Raw genomic sequence first — 23498 nt, forward strand, 5'->3', positions numbered from 1 at the left:
GCGAGGTGGAATAGCCCGCACTGGGCTATGCAGGCGAACCGGGGACACCGTGCGCAAGGCTGGTGCCATGTAAGCCGGCCCAAGGAGACGCACTGGAGACCAGATGCGTAGAGCCGGCTTCATGGCACTTGGCTCGATGCCCACTCTAGCCCGGCCGATACGCGGAGCTGGAATGTACCGCACCGGGCTGTGCACCCGCACTGGGGACACCGTGCGCTCCACAGCATAACACGGTGCCTGCCCGGTCTCTCTAGCCCCCCGGTAACCACAGGAAGTTGGCTCAGGTCTCCTACCTGGCGTAGCCATACTCCCTGTTAGCCCCCCCCCAAGAAATTTTTGGGGCTGACTCCCGGGCTTCCATCCACGACGCCGCGCTGCCTCCTCGTACCAGCGCCTCTCCGCTTTCGCCGCCTCCCGTTCTTCCTTGGGACGGCGATATTCTCCTGGCTGAGCCCAAGGTCCTTTACCGTCTAATTCGTCCTCCCATGACGCTCTCTCCCACTGCGGCTGCTGCTGCTCCTGCTGCCTCTGTTCCTTCTTCGGCTGCACCTTGGTGCGGCTATACTCCCCTGGTTTAGCCCAGGGTCCTCTCCCGTCGAGGATTTCCTCCCATGTCCAGAAATCCTTACAACGTAACTCCTCTTTTTGCTGCTGCTGCTGCCTGTTGACACGCCGCTTGGTCCGTTGGTGGTGGGTGATTCTGTAACGGTTTTCTTGGTGAGAAGGAGAGTCGGACCAAAATGCGGCGTGTAGATTGCGATCCATGTTTATTGTGACTATAGCAACATGAATCCAAATACAAACAGTGCAAAATAATAAACGTAATGAAAACCGAAACAGCCTAAACTGGTGCAAAGTAACACTAAGGACAATCACCCACAAACACACAGTGAAACCCAGGCTACCTAAATATGGTTCCCAATCAGAGACAATGACTAACACCTGCCTCTGATTGAGAACCATATCAGGCCGGACATAGAAATAGACAAACAAGACATCCAACATAGAATGCCCACCCAGTTCACGTCCTGACCAACACTAAAACAAGGAAAACACACACGAACGATGGTCAGAACGTGACAGTCTATCTTTAGATCTACAAAGACCTATACTACTTCCACTGTTAACAGATCCAAACACTCTGAGATTAGCACCGTTTTTATCATCATATAGTGAGAACAATAAGAATAAAATAAATAAATAATAATAGTTAATAAAATATAAAAAATAATAATACATTCAAATCAAATAAAATGTTATTTGTCGTAAACAACAGGTGTAGACTAACAGGTACCAGTACTCAATGAGAGTCAATGTGCAGGGGTATGAGGTAATGGAGGTAGATATGTACAGGGGTATGAGTTAATGGAGGTAGATATGTACAGGGGTACGAGGTAATTGAGGTAGATATGTACATATAGGTAGGGGTAAAGTGTCATAAACAACAGGTGTAGACTAACAGGTACCAGTATTGAGTTGATGTGCAGGGGTATGAGTTAATTGAGGTAGATATGTACATATAGGTAGGGGTAAAGTGACATAAACAACAGGTGTAGACTAACAGGTACCAGTACTGAGTTGATGTGCAGGGGTATGAGGTAATGGAGGTAGATATGTACAGGGGTATGAGGTAATGGAGGTAGATATGTACAGGGGTACGAGGTAATGGAGGTAGATATGTACATATAGGTAGGGGTAAAGTGACATAAACAACAGGTGTAGACTAACAGGTACCAGTACTGAGTCAATGTGCAGGGGTATGAGGTAATGGAGGTAGATATGTACAGGGGTATGAGGTAATTGAGGTAGATATGTACAGGGGTATGAGGTAATCGAGGTAGATATGTACAGGGGTATGAGGTAATGGAGGTAGATATGTACAGGGGTATGAGGTAATTGAGGTAGATATGTACAGGGGTATGAGGTAATGGAGGTAGATATGTACAGGGGTATGAGGTAATGGAGGTAGATATGTACAGGGGTACGAGGTAATGGAGGTAGATATGTACATATAGGTAGGGGTAAAGTGACAGATTTTAAACAGTAGCAGCAGTGTATGTGATGAGTCAAAACAAAGTTTGTGCAAAAAGTTAAAGTTAATTAACTAACTAAACTGTCCCTAACTAGTTATAGTTATTTGGTTAATTAACTAACTATTCATCAGTCTTATGGCTTGGGGGGGTAGAAGCTGTTCAGGGTCCTGTCAGCTCCAGGCTTGGTGCATTGGTGGCAGAGAGAACAGTCTGTGACTTGGGTGGCTGGAGTCTTTGACAATGTTTCGGTGACACCGCCTGGTATAGAGGTCCTGGATGACAGGCGGGTCGACCCCAGTGATGTACTGGGCTGTACTCACCACCCTCTGTACCGCCTTGCGGTCAGATGCCAAGCAGTGATGCAGCCAGTCAAGATGCTCTCGATGGTGTAGCTGTAGAACTTCTAGAGGATCCGAGGGCCCCACGCCAAATCTTTTCATCCTCCTGATGGGAAAGAGGCGTTGTCGTGTTTTGTCTACGATAGATCCTTGGTGATGTTGACACTGAGGAACTTGAAGCCCTTGACCCACTCCCCCCCCCTACAGCCCTGTCGATGTGAATGGGGGAGTACCCTTCCGTTTCCTCTAGATTCTTCTTTGAGTGATATTTGGGACTAAACCCGTTAGGTTTCTATTCTTTCAATGGATCCAACTGTCTGAGAACCCTGCTGATCTTTATCATCAATGCAGTGAGATTGCATGTTAAATTCCTCTTTCTAGTTGTCTTTCTATGAAGCCTTTATGTGACCAGACTAGAGAGACTTCAGAAGACTCCATTCTTGTCAGATCGTGTTACTTTATTATTGTTATTTATTATACTTTGGAAGGCGCTGCTTCCTGTCCGTTGACCCGGTAACAGAAGGACAGAGGGGTGACATAAGGGTGACAGAAGGATGACATAGGGGTGACATAGGGATGATGTAAGGGATGGACCGAGACCATTTTTTTCCACTCGTGCCCCCCCCCCCCCCCCCCTCATTATTCTCCATATAATAATACTTTTAACACCAAAGCCCTAATTTAGACTGGGTTAAAAATGGACCAGCCCATCTGGCATTTGCCCTATGGCCAGTCCGCCCCTGTAAAGGGTTTGTTTAAGGGTGACATTAGTTGTTTTTTCTTTCTGTCCAGACAAGATTACCCCATGTTGTTGGGGATGGCTGGATGGCTGGAGGATCATTTAAAAAAATATATTTATTCTGGGTTTAGTTTGTCTTATAAAATGAGGGGTTCAGAGACAAGGGCTGCATTCCAAACAAAGTGCACTACATAGGGAATAGGCTGCCGTTTGGGAACGTAGCCAAGATGTGAAACGTGATGAAAGTTAGATCACCTTCTATATTTTCTATTCATTCATAGATGTTTTTATTTATCTTAATCTCTGCATTTTTTTTGTAAAAGGTGTACTAGTTACTGAGTTGGATGTGCAGGGGTACGAGGTAATTGAGGTAGATTTGTACTACACATATAACTAGGAAGAATTGTAAACAGTAGGTAAACAGTAGCAGCAGTGTATGTGAAGAGTCAAAACACAAGTTAGTACACAAAGGGTCAATGCAGATAGTCCAGATAACTATTTAAATAACTATTTAAATAACTATTGAGCAGTCTAATAGCTTGGGAGTAGAAGCTGTTCAGAGTCCTGTTGGTAAAACAAAAATTGGTGCATCGTCGTGAGGTAGCAGAGAGAACAGTCTGTGACTTACAGTGGTTGGAATCTTTGACTATTTTTATTTTTTTTTGGGGGGGGGGGTCTGACACCGCCTGGTTTTGACTTGCCTAGTGAAATAAAGACGAAATACAATTGGCATAGAGGTCCTGGATGGCAGGGAGCTTGGCCCCAGTGATGTCGATAGTTGGTTCATATTTCCCTTGTTATGTCGATAGTTTTGTCATGGTTCCGTGTGTCACTGTCTTTCTGGTTAATAGGAGGGCGAATAGCGATAGGCCATGTGGTTGAAATGTTCTCGGCCTCCTGCAGGGGAAGAGGCCCTCTCAAGCCCTCTTCACCACTGTGTTTGGACCATGATCCTTAGTGAGCTGATCCTTCAGTAACAGTAGAGACACTTGCGTCTATATACGGTGGGGTCTCCTTTTAGAAAAGGATCCACACAAATCATCTGGTTACTTGAACGTTGTCAATGCCTGCGTCCCAAATGGCATCCTATTCCCTATATATAGTTCACTACTTTAGACCAGAGTCCTATGGCACCCTATTCCCTATATATAGTTCACTACTTTAGACCAGAGCCCTATGGAACCCTATTCCCTATATAGTGCACTACTTTTGACCAGAGGCCTATGGGTTGGTTCCATGTGGGACGTTTTCAATGTATTTGTGAGTAGTGAAGAGACCCGCTGTGCGTACGGCTCCTTTAAAACCTAGTCCTGCTATTAGCCTGCTAGAAATTCCCCATAACCATACTGTATATCACTGTGACCCTCGGGGGAGGGAGGGAGGGGAACTAAGTCAATTAAATAGTTAGAGAATTCCTCTCGTCTTTGCTGATACAGCTAGTCAGTTGAGAGAGAGAGATAGAAAAAGGAGAGCGATAGTGAGAGGAACAGGAGAGAGAGAGAGAGAGAGAGAGAGAGAGAGAGAGAGAGAATTAGAGAGAGAGACACAGACCATAGTATGTATAACAGTTGTAACAGTGTATGAAACAACAAAAGACACTCTTCAGTTCCTTTTCCATTTAATAGGAAAGGTTCTCAGTGGTGTTAAATTGCCTGTAAAACCTCAACCCTACTGTTGCAGACCCAAAGGCGTTTTATCCCTCTCTCTCAGACTCTCCAACTCTCTCTCTCTCTCTCTTTCCCTTTCTCACTCCCCCATGGTCTCTCCCTGTCTCCCCCCATCTCCCCCTCCCTCCCTACCCCTCTCTCCCCCACTTCCTCTCTTTCCCCCTGCTCTCTCTCTGTCTCCCCCTCTTCCTCTCCCGCCCTCCTTCCTTCACTCACTCCCTCTGCAGTCTCTTTCTCTCTCTCTCTCTCTCTCTCTCTCTCACTCCTCTCGCTCTTTCTCTTTCTGTCTCTCTCTCCCCTGCTCTCTCTCTCTCTCTCTCTCTCTCTCTCTCTCTCTCTCTTTGTCCCCCCCCCCCTCTTAACCTCTCTCCCTGTGGGTCTGTAACTGTGGTTTTGTAGAGTGGACCCCATATAGGCAGGGAGGGGGGGGGGGGCTATTAAACCGATTAGATGGCCCCTAATCATCTTTACAGGCCCACCGCCCAGGTTTCTGCATTAAAAACACTGGTGGCCGTATCGGTAGATTTTCTCTTCACGTGCAGTAAAACCATCTAGTGGTGTGGTAAAGCATGTCCATCTTCTTGGAAAACGTCAAACCTCCCATCCTTTTTGTTGAGTGTTGTTCTATGGTAAAGCATGTCCATCTTCTTGGAAAACGTCAAACCTCCCATGCTTTTTGTTGAGTGTTGTTCTATGGTAAAGCATGTCCATCTTCTTGGAAAACGTCAAAACCTCCCATCCTTTTTGTTGAGTGTTGTTCTATGGCAAAGCAACCGAGCTTTTACTACTACAAACAGACGGACATATCTACTGTAGTTGGACAAAGCTGCTGTGCTGGAAAACCTTGGTAGAGCATGGCTGTGTGGGAGTAGACATTGTGGTGCTCATGTGAATTTCCTGTCCTTTTCAGGCTTCAGTTCTACCACTACTTAAAACATAGTTGATAGTTAATACCATGGTAATTACAACAGTAATATACTTAAACTGTGAGGTGAAAGCTATATATATTCCTTTAATAGCTTTCATGTTAGATTAAAGAGAGTAATATTTGCTTTTATGGGTTTCTGCTTTTATGAAACTGCTTTTTTTTTGTACTTAACCTCTTGAGGTCAAAGCTATAAAGAGGATACTAAATCCTCACCCCTGAGGTAAAAAAAAAACTATACAATACATGTGCTATACTGCTCCTATATGAACAAACTCTTTATCTTTACCATGTGCAATTACAAAACACTTGTCCTAAACTACTGTCCTAAACTACTGTCCTAAACTACTGTCCTAAGCTACTTCCCTAAACTACTGTCCTAAGCTACTGTCCTGAACTACTGTCCTAAGCTACTGTCCTAAACTACTGTCCTAAACTACTGTCCTAAGCTACTGTCCTAAACTACTGTCCTGAACTACTGTCCTAAACTACTGTCCTAATCTACTGTCCTAAACTACTGTCCTAAACTACTGTCCTAAGCTACTGTCCTAACTACTGTCCTAAACTACTGTCCTAAGCTACTGTCCTAAACTACTGTCCTAAACTACTGTCCTAAACTACTGTCCTAAACTACTGTCCTAAGCTACTGTCCTAACTACTGTCCTAAACTACTGTCCTAAACTACTGTCCTAAACTACTGTCCTAAGCTACTGTCCTAACTACTGTCCTAAACTACTGTCCTAAACTACTGTCCTAAACTACTGTCCTAAACTACTGTCCTAACTACTGTCCTAAACTACTGTCCTAAGCTACTGTCCTAACTACTGTCCTAAACTACTGTCCTAAACTACTGTCCTAAGCTACTTCCCTAAACTACTGTCCTAAGCTACTGTCCTAACTACTGTCCTAAACTACTGTCCTAAACTACTGTCCTAAACTACTGTCCTAAGCTACTGTCCTAACTACTGTCCTAAACTACTGTCCTAAACTACTGTCCTAACTACTGTCCTAAACTACTGTCCTAAACTACTGTCCTAACTACTGTCCTAAACTACTGTCCTAAACTACTGTCCTAACTACTGTCCTAAACTACTGTCCTAAACTACTGTCCTAACTACTGTCCTAACTACTGTCCTAAACTACTGTCCTAAGCTACTTCCCTAAACTACTGTCCTAAGCTACTGTCCTAACTACTGTCCTAAACTACTGTCCTAAACTACTGTCCTAAACTACTGTCCTAAGCTACTGTCCTAACTACTGTCCTAAACTACTGTCCTAAACTACTGTCCTAAACTACTGTCCTAAACTACTGTCCTAAACTACTGTCCTAAACTACTGTCCTAAACTACTGTCCTAAGCTACTGTCCTAACTACTGTCCTAAGCTACTGTCCTAAGCTACTGTCCTAAACTACTGTCCTAAGCTACTGTCCTAAACTACTGTCCTAAGCTACTGTCCTAAACTACTGTCCTAAACTACTGTCCTAAGCTACTGTCCTAAGCTACTGTCCTGAACTACTGTCCTAAACTACTGTCCTAAGCTACTGTCCTAAACTACTGTCCTAAACTACTGTCCTAAGCTACTGTCCTAAACTACTGTCCTAAACTACTGTCCTAAGCTACTATCCTAAACTACTGTCCTAAACTACTGTCCTAAGCTACTGTCCGAAGCTACTGTCCTGAACTACTGTCCTAAACTACTGTCCTAAGCTACTGTCCTAAACTACTGTCCTAAACTACTGTCCTAAGCTACTGTCCTAAGCTACTGTCCTAAACTACTGTCCTAAGCTACTGTCCTAAACTACTGTCCTAAGCTACTGTCCTAAACTACTGTCCTAAACTACTGTCCTAAGCTACTGTCCTAAACTACTGTCCTAAACTACTGTCCTAACTACTGTCCTAATCTACTGTCCTAAACTACTGTCCTAAACTACTGTCCTAAGCTACTTGTCCCTCTCCTCTCTTCACAGCTGACCCAGTGGATGTACTCAAGGCTCTGGACTTCCACAGCTCTCCGGATGGCGTCCGTAAAGTCACGGGCTTCTGCGCTCACCGGAGAGGATCTAAACCTGACATAGCCTTCCGTGTGGGGAAGCAGGCGCAGATCAGCGCTCCCAGCAAGCAACTCTTCCCAGGTGACTTAACCGATCTGGAGACACACGCACACACACACACACACACGCACGCACACGCACACGCGCACGCGCACACACACATCAAACCTCACGTAAATGGATTTTCCACACGCTCCCAAGTGGCACAGCGGTCTAAAGGCTCTGCATCTCAATGCTTAGAGGCGTCACTACAGTTCCTGGTTCGACTCCAGGCTGTATTACATCATCCTATGGGAATCTTGATTGGGAGTCCCATAGGGCGGCGCACCATTGACAAACACATCCAAATTCATCAGAGGCCATTTTGGAAAGACAGAGACGTCTTCGATAGTGTTTGAATTCCAGATGGCACCACATCCCTATTCCCTATGTAGTGCACCTCATTGGGAATAGGGTGCCATTTTGGACACTTCCAAGGGGTCTTCATAGAAGCTACTGTCCTAAATACTGTCCTAAACTACTGTCCTAAGCTACTGTCCTAAACTGCTTACTGTTTAAACCAGTTAATCCACAGTATTGACAATAAATCAACAGAGGACTGGCCCACCCCTCATAGCCTGTTTCCTCTCTAGGTTTCTTCCTATGTTTTGGCCTTTCTAGGGAGTTTTTCCTAGCCACCGTGCTTCTACACCAGCATTGCTTGCTGTTTGGGGTTTTAGGCTGGGTTTCTGTACAGCACTTTGAGATATCAGCTGATGTACGAAGGGCTATATAAATACATTTGATTTGAAATTGGATTGATTGAACAACAGAGGGAATACAACAACTAGGTCAATAGTTGTAGCGGTACAAAACACTGTCTATAGATGTGGAAAAGGGATATGTTTCAGTTCTATCCATTGGTGGAATTTGAGATGTTTAATGTATGAATACAGCATGTACAGCATGTACCCTGTAGAGATAGATGAATAGCTGAGAGAGTAGGGCCTACACTGTAGGGATTAATGGATTGATAGAATAGGGCCTACACTGTAGGGATTAATGGATTGATAGAATAGGGCATACACTGTAGGGATTAATGGATTGATAGAATAGGGCCTACACTGTAGGGATTAATGGATTGATAGAATAGGGCCTACATTGTAGGGATTAATGGATTGATAGAATAGGGCCTACACTGTAGGGATTAATGGATTGATAGAATATGACCTACACTGTAGGGATTAATGGATTGACAGAATAGGGCCTACACTGTAGGGATTAATGGATTGATAGAATAGGGCCTACATTGTAGGGATTAATGGATTGATAGAATAGGGCCTACACTGTAGGGATTAATGGATTGACAGAATAGGGCCTACACTGTAGGGATTAATGGATTGATAGAATAGGGCCTACATTGTAGGGATTAATGGATTGATAGAATAGGGCCTACACTGTAGGGATTAATGGATTGATAGAATAGGGCCTACATTGTAGGGATTAATGGATTGATAGAATAGGGCCTACATTGTAGGGTAGGGATTAATGGATTGATAGAATAGGGCCTACACTGTAGGGATTAATGGATTGATAGAATAGGGCCTACACTGTAGGGATTAATGGATTGATAGAATAGGGCCTACATTGTAGGGATTAATGGATTGATAGAATAGGGCCTACACTGTAGGGATTAATGGATTGATAGAATAGGGCCTACATTGTAGGCATTAATGGATTGATAGAATAGGGCCTACATTGTAGGGATTAATGGATTGATAGAATAGGGCCTACACTGTAGGGATTAATGGATTGATAGAATAGGGCCTATACTGTGGGGATTAATGAATTGATAGAATATGACCTATACTGTGGGGAGTAATGAATTGATAGAATATGACCTATACTGTGGGGAGTAATGAATTGATAGAATATGACCTATACTGTGGGGAGTAATGAATTGATAGAATATGACCTATACTGTGGGGATAAGGGAGGTTCATTGAGATGTTTAATGTATGAAGGGAGACTGCAGATACAGAATGCTAGGGTCTATACCATAAGGACACGTGGGACAACGACCAAGCATTTATTAGCTCGAAGGATAAATAAAGGACAAAGCGGGTTCTTGTCCTGTGGAGTCGTTGGCCCTCTTTCTGGTTGAAAAGATAGACCGTTCAAGACGCTAGTTGCCTACTTGGCCCGTACTGACAGGATACTGTATACAACTTTACTAGAAACAGTGGCTTGTTAAATACTTTTCCCTCCGTCTGTGAGTGTTGGCGCTTTGCCAAATTGTCCAGACAGCAAAGGAAAAAAAAAAAATAAAGGCACAAAATAGCAGGAGATTAAATGAACAGTGAGATTTTCTGTGATTTTAGGCCAAAAAAATAATTCGCCTGGAAATGTTACTGGTTTTAATAGACTGGGAATTTCAGTCAAATAGGCTCAAATACAATTGAATGAAGTGGATTACAGTTTCCTATTTGATTTGGTAGCAGTCTGTCAGAGTTCTCCGTCGAAAAGAGAACGCTTTTATTTCATCAGCAGCGACCTATTTCATTCTAGTTAACGGTTAGTTAAATAATTACATTTTGTTTGGCTTGTTCTCTTTTCACACACCTTGTAAAAAAAATGAATTGTCCAATTAGATCACTTGTGACTTTCAAGATTAGCCAGTTGGTCTAATACGTTCTTAAAGTACCCAGCAACAAAGGACACATTTAAACTTAAATTAAAGTAATTAGTATCTACTATAATTGGGGAGAAAATTAAAGGTACTAATCTGTAATTTTACGAGCCTGACCCTAACACTTCGTCTGGTAAACTGAAGGATGCAGCTAGGGGAAATGTAACCCCTCTCAAGTACACAAAATATGTGGATGTGAGGGCTAACAGTCCATGAGATTGACATGATCATTTTAATGTGTCCTCGAGGACGGGTGTAACTAAGGACAAGCCTTGAATTCTGGGCTCCCGAGTGGCCTCAGCGGTCTGAAGACACTGCATCTCAGTGCTAGAGGCATCACTACAGTCCCTGTTTCAAATCCAGGCTGAATCACATCTGGCCCTGATTGGGAGTCCCATCGGGCGGTGCACAATTGGCCCATCGTCGGCCGGTGGTAGGCCGTCATTGCAAATAAGAATTTGTTCTTAAACTTGCCATGTTAAATAAAGGTAAAAACAAAAAGTATATAAACAGGAAGTCTCCCAGAAATACGATGATGTCATTAGGACTGTAACAGTCATGGAATTTTGGGTGACGGTTATTGGTGAGGAAGATTGACCCCGGTCACCGTTATAACCCACCAGACATGCCACCAGGGTTTTTTTTAATAGTCCCCAAATCCAGAACAAATTCAAGAAAATGTGCAGATGTATATAGAGCCCTTATTGCATTGAACTTCCTTCCGTCTCATATTGCTCAAATAAACAGCAAACCTGGTTTCAGAAAACAGATAAAGCGACACCTCTCCCCTATTGGACCTCGATAGTATGTGTGTATGCATTGATATGTAGGCTACGTGGGCCTTTTTAAATATGTGTGTAGCTCTATCCTTGAGCTGTTCTTGTCTATTGATGTCTATTGTATTATGTCATTCTGTATTATGTCATTCTATATTATGTCATTCTGTATTATGTCATTCTGTATTATGTCATTCTATATTATGTCATTCTATATTATGTCATTCTATATCATGTCATTCTGTATTATGTCATTCTGTATTATGTCATTCTATATTATGTCATTCTGTATTATGTCATTCTATATTATGTCATTCTGTATTATGTCATTCTATATTATGTCATTCAATATTATGTCATTCTGTATTATGTCATTCTGTATTATGTCATTCTATATTATGTCATTCAATATTATGTCATTCTATATTATGTCATTCTGTATTATGTCATTCTGTATTATGTCATTCTATATTATGTCATTCTGTATTATGTCATTCTATATTATGTCATTCTGTATTATGTCATTCTATATTATGTCATTCAATATTATGTCATTCTATATTATGTCATTCTGTATCATGTCATTCTGTATCATGCCATTCTATATTATGTCATTCTGCATTATGTTATTCTGTATTATGTCATTCTATATTATGTCATTCTATATTATGTCATTCTGTATTATGTCATTCTGTATTATGTCATTCTGTATTATGTCATTCTGCATTATGTTATTCTGTATTATGTCATTCTGTATTATGTCATTCTGTATTATGTCATTCTATATTATGTCATTCTGTATTATGTCATTCTATATTATGTCATTCTATATTATGTCATTCTATATTATGTCATTCTGTATTATGTCATTCTATATTATGTCATTCTGTATTATGTCATTCTGTATTATGTCATTCTGTATTATGTCATTCTATATTATGTCATTCTGTATTATGTCATTCTGTATTATGTCATTCTATATTATGTCATTCTATATTATGTCATTCTGTATTATGTCATTCTATATTATGTCATTCTATATTATGTCATTCTATATTATGTCATTCTGTATTATGTCATTCTATATTATGTCATTCTGTATTATGTCATTCTGTATTATGTCATTCTGCATTAATTTCATTCTGTATTATGTCATTCTATATTATGTCATTCTATATTATGTCATTCTGTATTATGTCATTCTGTATTATGTCATTCTGCATTATGTTATTCTGTATTATGTCATTCTATATTATGTCATTCTGTATTATGTCATTCTGTATTATGTCATTCTGCATTAATTTCATTCTGTATTATGTCATTCTATATTATGTCATTCTGTATTATGTCATTCTGTATTATGTCATTCTGTATTATGTCATTCTGTATTATGCCATTCTATATTATGTCATTCTGTATTATGTCATTCTGTATTATGCCATTCTATATTATGTCATTCTGTATCATGTCATTCTGCATTATGTTATTCTGTATCATGTTATTCTGTATCATGTCATTCTGTATTATGTTATTCTGTATCATGTCATTCTGTATCATGTCATTCTGTATTATGTCATTCTGTATTATGCCATTCTATATTATGTCATTCTGTATTATGTCATTCTGTATTATGCCATTCTATATTATGTCATTCTGTATCATGTCATTCTGCATTATGTTATTCTGTATCATGTTATTCTGTATCATGTCATTCTGTATTATGTTATTCTGTATCATGTCATTCTGTATCATGTCATTCTGTATTATGTCATTCTGTATTATGCCATTCTATATTATGTCATTCTGTATCATGTCATTCTGCATTATGTTATTCTGTATCATGTTATTCTGTATCATGTCATTCTGTATTATGTTATTCTATATCATGTCATTCTGTATCATGTTATTCTGTATTATGTTATTCTGTATCATGTTATTCTGTATCATGTCATTCTGTATTATGTCATTCTGTATTATGTCATTCTGTATTATGCCATTCTATATTATGTTATTCTGTATCATGTCATTCTGTATCATGTCATTCTATATTATGTCATTCTGCATTTTGTTATTCTGTATTATGTCATTCTGTATCATGTCATTCTGTATTATGTCATTCTGTATTATGTCATTCTGTATCATGTCATTCTGCATTATGTCATTCTGTATTATGTCATTCTGTATCATGTCATTCTATATTATGTCATTCTGTATTATGTAATTCTGTATCATGTCATTCTATATTATGTCATTCTGTATCATGTCATTCTATATTATGTCATTCTGCATTTTGTTATTCTGTATTATGTCATTCTGTATCATGTCATTCTGTATTATGTCATTCTGTATTATGTCATTCTGTATCATGTCATTCTGCATTATGTCATTCTGTATTATGTCATTCTGTATCATGTCATTCTGCATTATGTCATTCTGTATTATGTCATTCTGTATCATGTCATTCTATATTATGCCATTCTATATTATGTTATTCTGTATCATGTCATTCTGTATCATGTCATTCTATATTATGTCATTCTGCATTTTGTTATTCTGTATTATGTCATTCTGTATCATGTCATTCTGTATTATGTCATTCTGTATTATGTCATTCTGTATCATGTCATTCTGCATTATGTCATTCTGTATTATGTCATTCTGTATCATGTCATTCTGTATCATGTCATTCTGTATCATGTCATTCTGTATCATGTCATTCTGTATCATGTCATTCTGTATCATGTCATTCTGTATCATGTCATTCTGTATCATGTCATTCTGCATTATGTCATTCTGTATTATTAGGCCTCACCCTCTGATCCAACAGGTCCCAGACATGCTCAATAGGATTGAGATCCAGGCTATTCGCTGGCCATGGCAGAACACTGACATTCCTGTCTTGCAGGAAATCACTCACAGAATGAACCGTATGGCTTGTGTCATTGTCATGCTGGAGTGTCATTGTCATGCTGGAGGGTCATGTCAGGATGAGCCTGCAGGAAGGGTACCAAATGAAGGAGGAGGATGTCTTCCCTTTAACGCACAGCTTTGAGATTGCCTGCAATGACAACAAGCTCAGTCTGATGATGTTGTGACACACCGCCCCAAACTATGACAGACCCTCCACCTCCAAATCGATCCCGCTCCAGAGTACAGGCCTCGGTGTAAAGCTCATTCCTTCGATGATAAACGCGAATCCGACCATCACCCCTTGTGAGACAAAACCGTGACTTGTCAGTGAAGAGCACTTTTTGACAGTCCTGTCTGGTCCAGCGACGGTGGGTTTGTGCCCTTAGGCGACGTTGTTGCCGGTGATGTCTGGTGAGGACCTGCCTTACAACAGGCCTACAATCCCTCAGTCCAGCCTCTCTCAGCCTATTGTGGACAGTCTGAGCACTGATGGAGGGATTGTGCGTTCCTGGTGTAACTCGGGCAGTTGTTGTTGCCAACCTGTACTTGTCCCGCAGGTGTGATGTTCCGATGTACCGATCCTGTGCAGTTGTTACACGTGGTCTGCCACTGCGAGGACAATCAGCTGTCCGTCTTGTCTCCCTGTAGCCCTGTCATAGGCGTCTCACAGTACGGAGATTGGAATTTATTGCCCTGGCCACATCTGCAGTCCTCATGCTTCCTTGCTGCATGCCTAAGGCACTTTCACACAGATGAGCAGGGACCCTGGGTATCTTTCTTTTGGTGTTTTTCAGTCAGTAGAAAGGCCTCTTTAGTGTCCTAAGTTTTCATAACTGTGACCTTTAATTGCCTACCATCTGTAAGCTGTTAGTGTCTTAACGACCATTCCACAGGTGCATCTTTATTAATTGTTTATGGTTCATTGAACAAGAATGGGAAACAGTGTTTAAACCCTTTACAATGTTGATCTGTGAAGTTATTTTGATTTTTACGAAATGATCTTTGAAAGACACGATTCTGAAAACGGGACGTTTCTTTTTATGCTGAGTTGATTATTATTATTATTATTATTAATCTTGATTTGGCTGCCCTCGTGTGCGTCTGTGTGTCTGTCTGTTTTTTGACATTTCAAAAGCCTTGTTTTCGGTTTTGTCTTTTTGGACTTCAAAATCATCTTTTTGTCCCCGGTTAGGATTTGTTTTTACAACGGTTATAACAGTTGTTTTATTTTCATGATGGTCTTCATTCGGTTATAGGGTTATTCTTTCATTTTGCCAGCCCTAGATGTCATATTACCACATCCACCTCTATCCTGTCTAACTTTTCTGTGTCTGATGATGTCATATTGCTGCGTCCATCTCTACCCTCTCTAACTTTCTTGGGTTTGATGATGTCATATTACTGCGTCCACCTCTAAACTGTCTAACTTCTGTGTTCGATGTCATATTACCACGTCCACCTCTACCCTCTCTAACTCTTCTGGGTTTGATGATGTCATATTGCTAAGCTAACCTATCTACTTGTTGTTCGCCCACCTCTAACCTTCTTTCCTTCACTTTTGGCGCTACACATTGATGATTACCCAGGAGTTTGGCAGCTAATGGGGAACCAAATAAACAGAACCAATCAGATGAATAAATTAACCCCTCTAACCAATCAGATGAGTAAATTAACCTCTCTAACCAATCAGATGAATAAATTAACCTCTCTAACCAATCAGATGAGTAAATTAACCTCTCTAACCAATCAGATGAATAAATTAACCTCTCTAACCAATCAGATGAGTAAATTAACCTCTCTAACCAATCAGATGAATAAATTAACCTCTCTAACCAATCAGATGAATAAATTAACCTCTCTAACCAATCAGATGAGTAAATTAACCTCTCTAACCAATCAGATGAATAAATTAACCTCTCTAACCAATCAGATGAATAAATTAACCTCTCTCTTCTTTTTCTTCTTTCACCAGGAGGAGTGTTCCCAGAGGACTTCTCAGTGATGTTCACCATCAAGCCCAAGGCAGGCAGCCAGTCCTTCTTGCTGTCTGTGTATAACGAGCAGGGGGTCCAGCAGCTGGGTGTGGAGGTGGGACGCTCTCCTGTCTTCCTGTACGAAGACCAGCATGGAAAACCTTCCCCAGAGGATTACCCACTGTTCAGATCCATCAACCTCGCTGACGGCAAGTAAGTGATAACTGAGACACCTGAGTAACTCATCACTACCGTATCACAGAGCAAGGCATTTTATGTTACGGACAGGATTAGGGTTGGGGTAAGGTGAGGTTAGTATTAGGATTTCTCTTTCCTCAGGTAAGTAACTGAAGTTTGACTGAACCTACGAGAAGTTAGAAGATGCTCATCGGTGTGCAGTTTTATGCTTGTTGTGCCTTTGATGTTGTACATGGAGGACGGCAAGATGTTTCTGAGAGGGTCTGTGGCCTTACTGAGTTCTTCCTGCAGACATACTCCATGCCACCTACAGTACATTCGGAAACTATTCAGACCCCTTAACTTTTTCCACATTTCGTTATGTTACAGCCTTATTCTAAAATGGTTTTTAAAAATAAAAAAAATGTCCTCAGCTATCTACACACAGTAACCCATCATGACAAAGCGAAAACAGGTTTTTAGAAATGTTTGCAAATGTATTAAAAATTAAAAAACAGAAAAAAACATATTTACATAAGTATTCAGACTCTTTGCTATGAGACTCAACATTGATCTCAGGTGCATCCTGTTTCCATTGATCATCCTTGAGATGTTTCTACAACTTGATTGGAGTCCACCTGTGATAAATTTAATTGATTGAACATAATTTGGAAAGGCACACACCTGTCTATATATGGTCTCACAGTTGACAGTTCATGTCAGAGCAAAAACCAAGCCATGAGGTCGAACAGTAGCCTGCATCAATCTTGAATGAAAGAAGTTTGGAACCACCAGTTTTTGCTTTGTCATTATGGGGTATTATGATGTCATTATGGGGTATTGTGATGTCATTATGGGATATTATGATGTCATTATGGGGTATTGTGATGTCATTATGGGGTATTGTGATGTCATTATGGGGTGTTGTGATGTCATTATGGGGTATTGTGATGTCATTATGGGGTATTATGTGTAGATTGATGAGAACATTTCTTAAATACATTTTAGTATAAGGCTGTACCGTCACAAAATGTGGAAAAAGTCAAGGGGTCTGAATACTTTCCAAATGCACAATAAGCTATTTTTTACAAGATGGGCTTACAAGATCTAAGTGTTCGGGATTTCTCAAGAACGTATTTAAGGCTTCTAAGCAGACCCAAAGAAATCACTGAAAATGCACAATTCTTCTATTTATATGCTTCATTGTTTAGTTATTGAAAACATAAGGAATATAACTGTGGGATGGCTGTATTTGTTTTGAGTAACCCAATTATTTATTTGGCAGGGTTTTAATTACAAATAGTTTTTGCCAAATTATTTACAGCTGTCTGTGTTGTTGATGTGTAGTTAACTATCCAAATAAAAGAGTTTGAGCTTCATAAATTACCTAACTGTAACATTAATATTCTGACTGTGAACTCTTTTGCTAATTTGAAACATTTTGCAAAAACGTGTCTGATACAATTGTCTACAGTGAAATGAAGCGTTGCATTGGTATGTAACTTGAATGTCTGTGGTTGATTTATCTGTTTTCCAAAACTTGTAAAGTAGAGTTAGCCTGTTTCAATTACTGTCATTTTATTGTTTTATTGTTTGTTTAGCTAGGAATTTTTCTGAGAAGATCAAATTATCTTCAACAAGAACAACCTACTTTTAAGTTTTAAATCTGTTGGCATCTCTCTGACTATACCAGACTGTAGATCAAGATCATCTCTGACTATACCAGACGGTAGATCATCTCTGACTATACCAGACTGTAGATCATCTCCGACTATACCAGACTGTAGATCAAGATCATCTCTGACTATACCAGACTGTAGATCAAGATCATCTCTGACTATACCATACTGTAGATCATCTCCGACTATACCAGACTGTAGATCATCTCCGACTATACCAGACTGTAGATCAAGATCTCTCTGACTATACCAGACTGTAGATCATCTCCGACTATACCAGACTGTAGATCAAGATCTCTCTGACTATACCAGACTGTAGATCAAGATCATCTCTGACTATACCAGACTGTAGATCAATATCATCTCTGAATATACCAGACTGTAGATCAAGATCATCTCCGACTATACCAGACTGTAGATCAATATCATCTCTGAATATACCAGACTGTAGATCAATATCATCTCTGAATATACCAGACTGTAGATCAATATCATCTCTGACTATACCAGACTGTAGATCAAGATCATCTCTGACTATACCAGACTGTAGATCAAGATCATCTCTGACTATACCAGACTGTAGATCAAGATCATCTCCGACTATACCAGACTGTAGATCAAGATCATCTCTGACTATACCAGACTGTAGATCATCTCTGACTATACCAGACTGTAGATCATCTCTGACTATACCAGACTGTAGATCATCTCTGACTATACCAGACGGTAGATCATCTCTGACTATACCAGACTGTAGATCAAGATCATCTCTGACTATACCAGACGGTAGATCATCTCTGACTATACCAGACAGTAGATCATCTCTGACTATACCAGACGGTAGATCATCTCTGACTATACCAGACTGTAGATCAAGATCATCTCTGACTATACCAGACGGTAGATCAAGATCATCTCCGACTATACCAGACTGTAGATCATCTCTGACTATACCAGACTGTAGATCAAGATCATCTCTGACTATACCAGACGGTAGATCATCTCTGCCTATACCAGACTGTAGATCATCTCTGACTATACCAGACGGTAGATCATCTCTGACTATACCAGACTGTAGATCAAGATCATCTCTGACTATACCAGACTGTAGATCAAGATCATCTCTGACTATACCAGACTGTAGATCAAGATCATCTCTGACTATACCAGACTGTAGATCATCTCTGACTATACCAGACTGTAGATCAAGATCATCTCTGACTATACCAGACTGTAGATCAAGATCATCTCTGACTATACCAGACGGTAGATCATCTCTGCCTATACCAGACTGTAGATCATCTCTGACTATACCAGACGGTAGATCATCTCTGACTATACCAGACTGTAGATCATCTCTGACTATACCAGACGGTAGATCATCTCTGACTATACCAGACTGTAGATCATCTCTGACTATACCAGACGGTAGATCATCTCTGACTATACCAGACGGTAGATCATCTCTGACTATACCAGACTGTAGATCATCTCTGACTATACCAGACGGTAGATCATCTCTGACTATACCAGACTGTAGATCATCTCTGACTATACCAAACGGTAGATCATCTCTGACTATACCAGTCTGTAGATAATCTCTGACTATACCAGACTGTAGATCATCTCTGACTAATACCAGACGGTAGATCATCTCTGACTAATACCAGACGGTAGATCATCTCTGACTATACCAGACTGTAAATCATCTCTGACTATACCAGACGGTAGATCATCTCTGACTATACCAGACGGTAGATCATCTCTGACTAATACCAGACGGTAGATCATCTCTGACTAATACCAGACGGTAGATCATCACTGACTATACCAGATGGTAGATCATCTCTGACTATACCAGATGGTAGATCATCTCTGACTATACCAGACTGTAGATCATCTCTGACTATACCAGACTGTAGATCATCTCTGACTATACCAGACTGTAGATCATCTCTGACTATACCAGACTGTAGATCATCTCTGACTATACCAGATGGTAGATCATCTCTGACTATACCAGATGGTAGATCATCTCTGACTATACCAGACTGTAGATCATCTCTGACTATACCAGACTGTAGATCATCTCTGACTATACCAGACTGTCGATCATCTCTGACTTTACCAGACGGTAGATCATCTCGGACTAATACCAGACGGTAGATCATCTCGGACTAATACCAGACGGAAGATCATCTCGGACTAATACCAGATGGTAGATCATCTCTGACTAATACCAGACGGTAGATCATCTCTGACTAATACCAGACGGTAGATCATCTCTGACTAATACCAGACGGTAGATCATCTCTGACTAATACCAGACGGTAGATCATCTCTGACTGTACCAGACTGTAGATCATCTCTGACTATACCAGACGGTAGATAATCTCTGACTAATACCAGACGGTAGAACATCTCGGACTAATACCAGACGGTAGATCATCTCTGACTAATACCAGACGGTAGATCATCTCTGACTAATACCAGACGGTAGATCATCTCTGACTAATACCAGGCGGTAGATCATCTCTGACTATACCAGACGGTAGATCATCTCTGACTAATACCAGACGGTAGAACATCTCGGACTAATACCAGACGGTAGATCATCTCTGACTAATACCAGACGGTAGATCATCTCTGACTAATACCAGACGGTAGATCATCTCTGACTAATACCAGACGGTAGATCATCTCTGACTGTACCAGACTGTAGATCATCTCTGACTATACCAGACGGTAGATCATCTCTGACTAATACCAGACGGTAGAACATCTCGGACTAATACCAGACGGTAGAACATCTCGGACTAATACCAGACGTTAGATCATCTCTGACTAATACCGGACGGTAGATAATCTCTGACTATACCAGACGGTAGATCATCTCTGACTATACCAGACTGTAGATCATCTCTGACTATACCAGACGGTAGATCATCTCTGACTATACCAGACTGTAGATCATCTCTGACTATACCAGACGGTAGATCATCTCTGACTATACCAGACTGTAGATCATCTCTGACTATACCAGACGGTAGATCATCTCTGACTATACCAGACTGTAGATCATCTCTGACTATACCAGACGGTAGATCATCTCTGACTATACCAGACTGTAGATCATCTCTGACTATACCAGACGGTAGATCATCTCTGACTATACCAGACTGTAGATCATCTCTGACTATACCAGACGGTAGATCATCTCTGACTATACCAGACTGTAGATCATCTCTGACTATACCAGACGGTAGATCATCTCTGACTATACCAGACTGTAGATCATCTCTGACTATACCAAACGGTAGATCATCTCTGACTATACCAGACTGTAGATAATCTCTGACTATACCAGACTGTAGATCATCTCTGACTAATACCAGACGGTAGATCATCTCTGACTAATAACAGACGGTAGATCATCTCTGACTATACCAGACTGTAAATCATCTCTGACTATACCACACGGTAGATCATCTCTGACTATACCAGACGGTAGATCATCTCTGACTAATACCAGACGGTAGATCATCTCTGACTAATACCAGACGGTAGATCATCTCTGACTATACCAGATGGTAGATCATCTCTGACTATACCAGATGGTAGATCATCTCTGACTATACCAGATGGTAGATCATCTCTGACTATACCAGACTGTAGATCATCTCTGACTATACCAGACTGTAGATCATCTCTGACTATACCAGACTGTAGATCATCTCTGACTATACCAGACTGTAGATCATCTCTGACTATACCAGATGGTAGATCATCTCTGACTATACCAGACTCTAGATCATCTCTGACTATACCAGACTGTAGATCATCTCTGACTATACCAGACGGTAGATCATCTCTGACTATACCAGACTGTAGATCATCTCTGACTATACCAGATGGTAGATCATCTCTGACTATACCAGATGGTAGATCATCTCTGACTATACCAGACTGTAGATCATCTCTGACTATACCAGACTGTCGATCATCTCTGACTTTACCAGACGGTAGATCATCTCTGACTAATACCAGACGGTAGATCATCTCGGACTAATACCAGACTGTAGATCATCTCTGACTATACCAGACTGTAGATCATCTCTGACTATACCAGACTGTCGATCATCTCTGACTTTACCAGACGGTAGATCATCTCTGACTAATACCAGACGGTAGATCATCTCGGACTAATACCAGACGGAAGATCATCTCGGACTAATACCAGATGGTAGATCATCTCTGACTAATACCAGACGGTAGATCATCTCTGACTAATACCAGACGGTAGATCATCTCTGACTAATACCAGACGGTAGATCATCTCTGACTAATACCAGACGGTAGATCATCTCTGACTGTACCAGACTGTAGATCATCTCTGACTATACCAGACGGTAGATAATCTCTGACTAAGACCAGACGGTAGAACATCTCGGACTAATACCAGACGGTAGATCATCTCTGACTAATACCAGACGGTAGATCATCTCTGACTAATACCAGACGGTAGATCATCTCTGACTAATACCAGACGGTAGATCATCTCTGACTATACCAGACGGTAGATCATCTCTGACTAATACCAGACGGTAGAACATCTCGGACTAATACCAGACGGTAGATCATCTCTGACTAATACCAGACTTTAGATCATCTCTGACTAATACCAGACGGTAGATCATCTCTGACTAATACCAGACGGTAGATCATCTCTGACTGTACCAGACTGTAGATCATCTCTGACTATACCAGACGGTAGATCATCTCTGACTAATACCAGACGGTAGAACATCTCGGACTAATACCAGACGGTAGAACATCTCGGACTAATACCAGACGTTAGATCATCTCTGACTAATACCAGACGGTAGATCATCTCTGACTAATACCAGACGGTAGATCATCTCTGACTAATACCAGACGGTAGATCATCTCTGACTAATACCAGACGGTAGATCATCTCTGACTGTACCAGACTGTAGATCATCTCTGACTAATACCAGACTGTAGATCATCTCTGACTAATACCAGATGGTAGATCATCTCTGACTAATACCAGACGGTAGATCATCTCTGACTATACCAGACGGTAGATCATCTCTGACTATACCAGACTGTAGATCATCTCTGACTATACCACACGGTAGATCATCTCTGACTATACCAGACTGTTGATCATCTCTGACTATACCAGACGGTAGATCATCTCTGACTATACCAGACTGTAGATCATCTCTGACTATACCAAACGGTAGATCATCTCTGACTATACCAGACTGTAGATAATCTCTGACTATACCAGACTGTAGATCATCTCTGACTATACCAAACGGTAGATCATCTCTGACTATACCAGACTGTAGATAATCTCTGACTATACCAGACTGTAGATCATCTCTGACTAATACCAGACGGTAGATCATCTCTGACTAATACCAGACGGTAGATCATCTCTTACTATACCAGATGGTAGATCATCTCTGACTATACCAGATGGTAGATCATCTCTGACTATACCAGACTGTAGATCATCTCTGACTATACCA

At 40.7% G+C, this 23498-nt stretch overlaps 1 protein-coding gene across 1 annotated transcript in view; it reads left to right on the forward strand.

The window, feature by feature from the left end:
• The window catches only part of LOC110508247 (collagen alpha-1(XI) chain), a 257758-nt gene that overhangs the window by 18533 nt on the left and 215727 nt on the right, over window positions 1-23498 (forward strand). The window contains exons 2-3 of the mRNA XM_090225286.1: window positions 7671-7835; window positions 16081-16294. Of these exons, the coding sequence (XP_090081412.1) occupies window positions 7671-7835; window positions 16081-16294 (379 nt within the window). The remainder of the gene's footprint in view (window positions 1-7670; window positions 7836-16080; window positions 16295-23498) is intronic.

This window comes from Oncorhynchus mykiss, chromosome 28 (genome assembly GCF_057628025.1).
Source record: "Oncorhynchus mykiss isolate SJ-2025 chromosome 28, ASM5762802v1, whole genome shotgun sequence".
Lineage (NCBI taxonomy): Eukaryota > Metazoa > Chordata > Actinopteri > Salmoniformes > Salmonidae > Oncorhynchus > Oncorhynchus mykiss.